The sequence below is a fragment of the Chiroxiphia lanceolata genome, chromosome 16, assembly GCF_009829145.1.
Source record: "Chiroxiphia lanceolata isolate bChiLan1 chromosome 16, bChiLan1.pri, whole genome shotgun sequence".
NCBI classification, from domain to species: domain Eukaryota; kingdom Metazoa; phylum Chordata; class Aves; order Passeriformes; family Pipridae; genus Chiroxiphia; species Chiroxiphia lanceolata.
In genome coordinates, this window is record NC_045652.1 from 1075418 (window position 1) to 1085143 (window position 9726).

The 9726-nt window shown below is 64.6% G+C and overlaps 2 protein-coding genes and 1 non-coding gene across 3 annotated transcripts; 2 read left to right on the forward strand and 1 right to left on the reverse strand.

The window, feature by feature from the left end:
• The first annotated feature begins 1491 nt into the window (after window positions 1-1491).
• TRNAG-CCC lies at window positions 1492-1562 on the forward strand. Its single transcript has one exon. It is a non-coding gene; the product is annotated as a tRNA-Gly (tRNA).
• Window positions 1563-1654: 92 nt separating this feature from the next.
• On the forward strand, window positions 1655-4677 carry METTL26 (methyltransferase like 26). Its single transcript, XM_032704058.1, has 6 exons — window positions 1655-1909; window positions 2960-3122; window positions 3239-3298; window positions 3774-3841; window positions 4092-4170; window positions 4240-4677. The coding sequence occupies exons 1-6, from the start codon at window positions 1704-1706 to the stop codon at window positions 4285-4287; spliced, it is 624 nt and encodes a 207-aa protein (XP_032559949.1). The 5' UTR covers window positions 1655-1703; the 3' UTR covers window positions 4288-4677.
• Window positions 4678-5063: 386 nt separating this feature from the next.
• WFIKKN1 (WAP, follistatin/kazal, immunoglobulin, kunitz and netrin domain containing 1) lies at window positions 5064-7576 on the reverse strand. The gene is made up of 2 exons (XM_032704272.1): window positions 7355-7576; window positions 5064-6554 (listed from the first exon to the last, which is right to left on the reverse strand). The coding sequence occupies exons 1-2, from the start codon at window positions 7574-7576 to the stop codon at window positions 5064-5066; spliced, it is 1713 nt and encodes a 570-aa protein (XP_032560163.1).
• Between the last annotated feature and the right edge of the window lie 2150 nt (window positions 7577-9726).

Genomic DNA, 9726 nt, shown 5'->3' on the forward strand with positions numbered 1-9726 from the left:
TGTCGGGGGTACACGTGGGGGGACATATGGGGGCTCACAGGGTGCAAGGACACACAAGGGAGATGTGCAGGACACGTTTGGGGCACATGTGGGAACATACATGGGACACATACAGGAACCTTAAGGAAAGGACACGGGATGTGGGGACACACTTGGGACGTGCATAGGACATATCAGGGGCACACGTGGGATGTGGAGGGCACACAAGGAAACACACGGGGGACACATGGGGACATGCGTGGGACATGAGGACACACAGGGGACATGCGTGGGACCCAGAGTACATGTGGGACATGTGGGAGACACAGGACACACACAGGACACATAGAATGCACACGAGGGACATTGGGACGCACAGGGGTCAAAGTAGGGGAAAAGGCACAGGAGGCACGTGGGACACAAGATGGCACAGGCACACAGGGGACACGGGAGTCACAGGGGACACGGAGAGGACCTGAACGGAGACATTCAGGAGATGGAACACGGGAGCCATGGCACACACAGGGGACACGTAGGGGTCACTTCTGGGACACAGAGGGCCCAGGCAGGGGACAACGAGGGCGCTCAGAGGCAGGGGCTGAGGTGCCACCCCCGTGGGTACAGCGCTGTGACGAGCCCAGAGCCGCACATCCCATGACCAGCACGGGAAGTCGGAGCGGGGGCCGCGTCCCGGCCGCCACGGTGACCTTTGGAGCTGGGAGGTCCCGCCGAGGTGTTCCCACGTGGTGGGAGGTGCAGACCCGGCACATGACCCGGAGCTGGTCCTCGGGACCCCCCCCCCCCCCCGGGGCTGGCTGGTGACAGCAGCCAGGGTTTGGGGAGAGGCCATGTGACAAACCCACGGGGGTCTCCTGAATGCTCCATCCCAGCTCCAGATGCTGCAAAGCCACCCCAGGAGAGTGACCTTTGCCTTTCCGCCACGTGTCCACGGTGGTGGCCAGGGAGGGAGGGGATGCAGGAGGGTGCCCCCCCAAAAAGCACAGCAGCGCCTGACCCTGGTGGGTGCCAGACACCCCTGGCTCACCCACAGGGGTGTACCCAGCACGGTCACATCCACATGACTTCCCCAACCCTATTATCGTGCCTAAATACAACCCGACCCATGGGGACACCTCCGCTGGTTGTCACCTGCCCTGTCAGCCGGCAGGGGTTGTGCCTCAGTCTCCCCACTTGAGACCTGCCTGGGGTTTGTCAGTGCCTGTGGGCACATCTCTGAGCTTTTCTATGCTCAGAAGGGCTGAACTCCAAATCCTTGTGCTCCAGACGGATCCCTCCAGACCTCCATCACCAGTGGGAGCAGTCACAGCAGGGGTGGTTCCCCACTCACCCCCAATTTCCTGGGGTGTCCACGCAGAGCCTCAATTCGCTCTTGTTGGGGGGGACAGGGGGGGAATGTCCGTGCATGGTGGGTGAGCTGCAGGGCCCAGTGGCCCCCTGGGGTCCCGCGTGGGGCCGAGGCCGAGGCGCGGCGGGGCGGGAGCGCTGCCGGCAGCGCCGCTGGTGTAGTGGTATCATGCAAGATTCCCATTCTTGCGACCCGGGTTCGATTCCCGGGCGGCGCAGGAACCTTTTCCTTCCTTTTTTTTTTTCTCCCCACCCACCCCGCCGTGGAAGCTCCACCCGCGGCCGTGGGGGCGGTCCCGTGGGCCGGTCCCGCGGCGGTGCCGGGAGCTGTAGTTCCCCCATCCCCTCCCAGCCCGGCCATGGAGGTGCCGGCGGCCGCGGAGCGCAACAAGGGCCCGATCCTGGCGGTGCTGCGGGAGTGCGCGGGGCGCGGAGCCCCCGCGGGGGCGGCGCTGCGGGTGCTGGAGGTGGGCGCGGGTGCGGGGCTCCACGCCGCGCACTTCGCCCGCGCCCTCCCGCACACGCGCTGGCAGCCCTCGGACATCGACCCCCGGGCCCTGCGCAGGTGAGGGGGGCCCGGGGGGTTGGGGGGCCCGGGGACACCGCCTGCCTGCGGCCCCCTCCCACGGACCCGCGGCCCGGATTCCCTGCTCCCCGCTTCATTTTTTTCTAGGAAAAACCCCAGCTCCAACTCTGGGGCAGCCAAGGCTCTCCTGCTCCGTGCTGTGTTTTTTCCAGGAAAACCCCAATATCCAGCTGTCAAATGGATATTCTTTCCAGAACAGACCTACTCAACAGTGGGCCCAGGCTCCCCACTTTATTTTTTTTTTCCCCAGGAAAAATCCAATATCCAACCCTTTGGCACCTCAGGCTCTCCTGCTCAGTGCTGTATTTTTTCCAGGAAAATCCCAATATCTTGCTCTCAGATGAGCTCGATGTGAATTTTTTTCCAGCAAAGACCTTTTGGACAGCCCAGGCTTCCCTGCTTGACACTTTATTTTTTCCAGGCAAACCACAATATTCAACTCCTGCCCATCCCAGGCTTCCCAAGTCAATACTCACTATATTGTTTTTCAGTAAATCCCAATATCCAACCAGGCTCCCCAGCTCAGGACTTTATTTTTCCCAGAAAAGCCCCCAAATCCATCTTTTCCCCATGGAAAAAAATACACGTTGTGAGGAGGTGCCGGAATCGGCGCCTGTCCAGGGGGTTTTGTGTCCTGCCCACCCAGCATCACCCACTGCCCTGTGAGGCTGCAGAGCCAAGACCTGGGTGGTGAATGTGCCAAAAAGGGTGTAAATCACACCAAAATCTGGCGGTGCTGGGGCAGTGGTACCGGGGGGGTGCAGGCAGGCAGGCAGGAGCACAGGCTGCTCCGGAACGGGGTGGGGGGTTTGGGCCCTGGAGCCTCTCCATCCATGTGCTGCTGGTTGTCCAGGTGCTGCCAGTTCTCCATCGGGGAGCAAAGACCCCCCAGCTGTGCTGCACCCACAACCTCCTCAGACACCATCCAGGAGTTCTGCCTGTGCCTGCAGCGGGTGCTGGAGGGATGCACGGGGAGGGGAGGACCAGGCAATGCCCGGCTGGGGCTCAGGTGGGGTTTGGTGCCCACAGCATCTCTGCCTACGTGGAGGCCATGGGGCTGCCCAACCTGCTGCCCCCCATCGTGGTGGATGTCTCGCAGGGCTGGGAGACGTGGGGGGGCACCCAGCCTGCCTCCCTCGACCTCCTTGTCAGCATCAACATGATGCACATCGCGGAGCTGCGCTGCACCCAGGTGAGCAGCCCTCCCACAGGCCCTATCCCCTGGTCTGAGAGTGCCAGGGCCGAGGAGGGGGTCCTAGGAGGTGCCCCCAGGCCCCTGACCTGGTCCTCACCTCTCTGATTCCCCAGGGCCTGTTCAAGGGTGCTGGGGTGCTGCTGAAGCCCGGAGGAGTGCTCTTCACCTATGGGGTGGGTCACTGTCCTGGTGTGGGAGCATCTGCAGGGCACAGGGCATCACTGGGAATGCTGGGGGCTGGCAGGTGGGAGGGCAGCTCCAGGCATGGCTGGGGAGAGGGCGGGAAAGGAGAGAACTTGGGTTTAGGGAGTCTCTGCCTTTCGGGGCACGTGCTGAGCCCTGGATGGGGCAGTTTTTGATGGGAAAGATGCTCATCTCCCTTGCCTTATCCAAGGCAGAGTCTGGGGGGGGGGCTGTGGAGGGTGATGGGACCTGTAGTGGGTGACGGGACCCAAGGTGGGTGACAGGACCCGAAGTGGGTGACAGGACTCGCAGAGGGTGATGGGACCCATGGTGCCTCTTGGGGGCCACGGCTCTTCCTGCTTGGCTTCTGTGCATGGTGGGGACAGCAGCCCATGGAGGGGGTGCTTGGGGGGACACAGGATAGCTCCTGCCTGCACCTCCAGCTCCAGCTCCCTGTCCCACCAGCCCTATGCCGTGGACGGACAGATCAGCCCCCAGAGCAACGTGGACTTTGACCGCAGCCTGAGGCAGAGGTAGGAGGGGGCTGGGGTCCCAGGCTGCTGGGGGCCTGTCCTGTCTGTCCTGCCCATCCGTGCTCCTGGAGCTGCAGGAAGCTCCCTCCCAGTGTAGTCCTTCAAGATAAGCAGCGTCTGGGGGAAGCCCCCGCACCCCAGGGCACCCCCGGGAGTTGGGGATGCCTCGGGACACGATGTCTGTCTGTCTGACCCGCTCCTCCCTCCCCAATGTCCATCTGTCTGACCTGACCAGCCTCCCTCTCCCCAGGAACCCCGCCTGGGGCCTGCGGGACACGGCGCTGCTGCGGGAACTGGCCGAGGCCAATGGGCTGCGCCTGGAGAGGATGGTGAGTGACGGGCTCTGGGGGGGGTCCCCAGACCAGTGGGCGCCCCCTGACCCCCAGCTCTGCCCCCAGGTGGACATGCCGGCCAACAACAAGAGCCTCATCTTCCGCAAGCTGTAACTGCCTGGACCTCCAGCACCTCCCGGCACTGCTGCCCCCACTGCTGCCTCCTCGAGGGGTCCCAGCATCCCCCCACAGGTGCCATCTGGGGACAGCAGTGATGGGTCAGTGCCACACTTGCCCCAGCTGGGGCTGGCCTGGCTAGGGGGTCCATCTCCCCCAGTGCCTTCTCTCTTTGCAGCAGAGTGCCACAGCCTGGACCAGAGGAGGACAGGCATGGGGGGCACAGGTGTGGGAGAGGGGGCACAGCACCCCTGGGTATGGGGGAGACTTCTTGCTCGGTTTGCTCCAAGGATGCTGTGCTGATGGCAGGGGGCCCATCATCCTTCCCCCTTTCCCAGGACTGTGCTGTTCCCCCCAATAAACTTTGTGGCTTTGGCTCCCCCCTGACCCAGCAGCTCCCTGATGCTTTCAGTGCCAACACGAGGGGTATCTCCCACCCACCCCCAGCACCCATGGGGGTCAGATTCTGCACTGGGGGTGCTACACTGGGTCCAGAGACTTTGCTGAGGTGGGAAAGTTTTTATGGGGAGCAGGGATGTCCTGGCAGACCTTCCACCCCTCTGCAACCCAACCCAGTTCCTTATTGCTGCTGGCCAGGCTGGGGGGCACATGAGAGGGGGGCATGCAGCAGATAAATTACAGGGGAGATGGGAGCTGCTCTGGGGCTCAGTATGAGGTTGGGGGGAACTACATGAAGGTGCAGGGGCTTCCCCAGGCTGCCCCCCTCCATGGTGTGGTTGCAGCTCCCCCTGTTGGCACGTCCTGGCTCTCCCCTAGTCCTGGAAGCGGTTCAGGAGGTCGCAGGTTTTCTTCTCCATCAGCTCATAGATCTTCTTCACACGCTTGTCGTTGGCTGCCCGGACGTAGCTGCTGGGGTCCAGCGTGGCCATGCCGTCGTGCACCTCACCCATGATGATCAGTGGCCCGTCCTCCGCCGTCATGTTGGGGCAGGGGCAGCTCCAGTCCATGTCGGTCAAGGTCACCTCCAGGTACTTGATGTTGAAGAACTTGAGGCCCATCTTCTCGTCCTTGAGGACGTCCTCGAGGGCGAAGCGGGCAATGCCAGAGTCCTGGTCCTCCACGATCTCCATCAGCCGGCCCACGATGGCGAAGTCGCTGCGACAGAGGCTCAGCACCATCTTGCTCTTGAGGCGGCAGGCCTTGCACTGCAGGCTCTTGGGGAAGGGGCACACGTCCTCACACGTCTCCTTGCTCTCGAAGTTGTTGGTGTTGCCCTCGCAGCCGCCGTAGACAAAGGAGTGGCACTGCTTCAGCAGGTGGTTGTACGCCCAGCGCGGCTCCCAGTTCTGGCAGGGCCCCTGCACCATGGGCAGCAGGCAGGTGGGGCGGGCGCTGCCCAGGCAGGCGGCTCGGCACTCCTCGTACGTCTCAAAGTGGTTCCTGTTGGCCCCGCAGCCGCCGTAGCGGAAGGTGAGGCAGGAGCCCTGCTTGGCATCAAAGTGCCAGCGCACCTCCATGGCCTCGCAGCGCCGCCGGTCCGGCTCCTTCAGGCACTCGGCGCTGGGGAAGGGCTGGGGGCTGCTGGCCCGCGGGGTCGCCCCTGGCTCCCGCCTGACCACTGACAGCGGGAAGTCAGCGCGGAGCAGCCCGGCGGCGTTGCGGGCTGTGCAGGTGTAGATGCCGGCGTCCTCGTGGCGGGCGTTGTAGATGACCAGCTGGCCGATGTTGGTGACCACCACGTTGCCGTACATCTGGTCTGGCCGCATGATGAAGTTCTCCTCGCGCTCGCTCTGCTTCTCCCAGGTGATGTCCGGCCGCGGGCGCCCGCTGACGTCGCAGCGGAAGCTGACGGTGCCCCCGGCGCGCACGGACTGGTGAAAGGGGTTGGTGTAGAGGGCGGGGGGCACCGGCACCTCGGGGCCGGCACCGGGCGTGGGACGCGCCGTGGTCTCCTGCGGCACCGGGCTGGTGTCAGGCCAGGTGAAGATGTGCTTGCAGGGCACGGTGGTGAGGCGGGTGCCGCGCAGACACGCCTCGGCGTCCATGTAGCACTTATTGTAGTAGGTGAGCCCGTCGGAGGCGCAGGTGAAGTTGGGCTCCTTCTCGCAGCGGTCCTTGCACTTGCAGACGGGCTGCCCGTCCCAGATGTCGCAGTCGGAGCCCTGCTGGGCGCACACAAAGCTCTCGCAGGACGCGGCGGGTGCCAGGGCCAGCGCCGGGGCGCTGCCGTCAGCAAAGCGCGCGGCCACGCAGCTCCGCAGCCCACACACGTTGGTGCAGCACTTCTCAAAGTCTTCACAGTCCTGGCCCGGGAGGGAGAGGAGGTTGTGGGGAGGACATGGAGGTCACTGCCGTGCTGTGACTGTGGGGGCTGTTCCCACCCCTGTGGGACTTTTGGGTGGGCGGGTGTCTCCCGTGCAGCAATGTGCACCTTTGGCGTTGCTGGGCTCTGGGTAAGAGCCTAAAACCTCCCCAGCACCGCTGCACCGTCCCCAGCCCACCCTCAGCACCGCCAGGATGTTTAGGGGTGCAGTGCAGTGATGACGGGCCCTTCTCCCCCAAAGCAAATAGCATCTTGCCCTCTCAGCTTTTGCTGGCTGAGGGGAGGCAGAACTCGTTACACAGATGAATTGTGAAGGAGTCTCCCCATCCTGGGTCTAGGCAGCCCTAACCGTGGTGGGGGTCCCGCTCACCACTGCAGAGCCCAGAGCCAGGGCAGTCCAGTTCGTGGGTGCGCTTCTGCCCTCAGGGAAAAGTTGGGAGGGGATTGATTCTGTCCTCTGCCTGATGGGATCCCCGTCCCAGCACACCATGGCTGGGTGGGGCAGGGGATCCTGTCCAAGGGGCATAGCCTGAGGGGGAGGCATGTGGGGGCAATAAGCAGTTTCTCTGCCTGTGGGGCACCGGGGAGCATCCCCAGGGCACCTCTTATGCCAGCAGGGGCTTAGCGGGGGCAGAGCTGCAGCGGGCCGATTGCACCAAAACAACTGAACCAGCTGTACCACCGGGCACAGGACCCACATCCCAAACATCTCCTCGGGGACCTGGGGATGCCCCCCAAAAGCTGTTACCTCCCTCCGCCGCCGCAGCCCCCCCCGCTCACCTGGTCTGCCTGGCACTCCCGCTCGCAGGTGCTTTGCGCGTCCACCCACAGGTTGGGGTTCAGCTGGTTGGGGCACACGCCCGGGTGCCGCGTCCTGCCCGGCTGCAGGCTCAGCCCGGCCGCCGCCGCCAGCACGGGCAGGAGCAGCGCGATGCCCACGGGGCCCCGCTGCCGCCCACCCGTGCGCTGGTCCCAGGCCCCGCGACCCCCACGAGGAGCCATCGGGCCACCCCGCGCCGCCGGCCTGGCTCGCTGGCGAGGGCTCGGGATAAATCGCATTCAGGACGGAGGGAATGAGGGGGAAGGCCGGCAGGCGGGGGGACAAAGAGGAGGAGGAGGAGGAGGAGGAGGCGAGGACCAAACCTCTGCCCTTCAGCACGGCCGGCGCCCGCCGGACCCCCGGCAACGCCGCCCTCCGTCCATCGCCGCGCGGCTCTCGGGGACACGGTGGCAGCGGCGGGTGTCCCCGGGGCTCAGTCCATCCCCGGCGCGGCGAGCGGGGCGAGTGGGGTGGAAGGGGAGGACGGGAAGGTTGTAATCTGAATCCCCTCCCTTCCCACTGATGTTTCTGGGTGTTTGGAATGGGAAAGGCGCTGACCTCAGCCTCTAACCCCGGCGAGCCCGGCGATCCCTGGGCAAACACGGGGGGAGATCAAAGGCAGAATGCAGAAAGTCTCCAAAGAGGGAGAGTGAAGGGGGGGACACACACACACGAAAACCCGCTCGGCCCACGGAGCCGAATTCCTGCAGGATGAGAAAACAGGCAGAGCCTGCAGTCCGGTGGGACGGGGCGGCCGGCGGGAGGCCCGGGGAGCCCACGCTGCGGGATCGGGCTGCCCGGGAGCCTCTCACCCCGCACCTCGCCCCTGGGCACCCACTGGCACCACAGCCAAAGGTGCCCAGGAGCGGGATCCCAGCAGCGGCACGGATCCATCCCCGCTCCCCAGCCGGCATCCCACGAGCGCCGCGCTGCCGGCACAGGACCCCGGTTCGCCCCGCGGGCTGGGTACCCACCCAGCCAAACTGGAGGGGCTCCCCCTGGGGCTCCCAGCCCTCCCTCCCCGCTGATTTACAGCCAGGCTGTCCTCTGAGCCAGACCAGACCCGGCACACTGCGCCTGGGCTCAACCGGCACGTCCCGCACCGGCCCTGAGCTGCCAGGAGCCGGCCCCGGCTCCCCGGCCAGATCCCCCTAATCCCCGCTGGAGACTGACCTGCAGCAGGAACATTTCATGGCATTTTGGGAGCATTAACTCTTCCGGCTCTGGTGAGAGCCTCAGCGCCGAGGGGGGTCTGCAGCCTCTGCGAAACAGCAAATCCGAGGGGGGTCTGCAGCTTCTGCGAAACAGCAAATCCGAGGGACTTTTGCCCCGAGGGAGCAGCTCAACACCTCCAGCCTCTCCTCTTGGGGGGCAGGTGGTGGAGGGGACATAAAAAAGGAGGGGAGCCCTTTCTTGTTTGGTTTTTGTTTTGGTGGGGAATCCAATTTACCCACACCCCTGAGGGGCTTTTGCATGTAATGGTTTGGTGCTCCCCCGGCGTGCAGCTCCTCGGGGAACCCCTTTTGCCCCAGACCAGACGATTTGAGGGGGCCCTCGACACCCCCACGCTGGTGTGAGCAGGGTGTAGCTGCAGTGCCCTGGCACAGTCACCTGCCAGCGCTGCCACCTCCCTGCCTGGGCTCACCATCGGCTGTGCTGCCGGGGGTTCTGGGCTGCCCAGGGCAATGCTGGGGCTCCCCGGGGCCCAAAACCCCAAAGCACAGTCAGGTCTGTCACCAGCTGGCCAAAGCCACACCTGGAGGGCTGGAGTGTGTCCCATGGCTGTGCCTGGGATCCCCAGTTTCACAGCCCAGCAGCCACCCAAGGGTCCCTACAGCCATGGTTGCCAAGGGGAGGTTCTGCTGCCCCGGGACACTTTCAGGAAGGCTGATGTTTGGCAAACAAGGGAATTGCATCAGGATAGCCCAGCTAGGAGCTGCTGGGGGCTATACCCTGCATACCCTGGCAGCCCGGAGACCCCCAGAGCCACCCAGCCCACCCCAGCCACCGGCTGCCTGGAGATCCCTGACCCACAAACCCACCTTGCTCCAGCTGGGAAGCAGTGTGGTAGCTGCAGGGCCCCTTGCTCCCTGGTGATGCAGCCCAGGGCTACAGAGCCACTTCGGGGTGCCCCAGAGTCCTCCCAAGGGTGCTGGTGCAGGAGGGAACAGCAAAGCTGGAGCCCAGCTTTCACTCATCCACAGCCTGGGCTCTGTGTGGTCACAGCACGATGATGGTGCTGGGGTCTGGGTCAGCTCCTGCCCCACGGCCCCTCTCCAGAGCCAGAGGAGCAGCCCTGAGGGTGGCAGGTGTTTCACATCAGAGCCCAAGA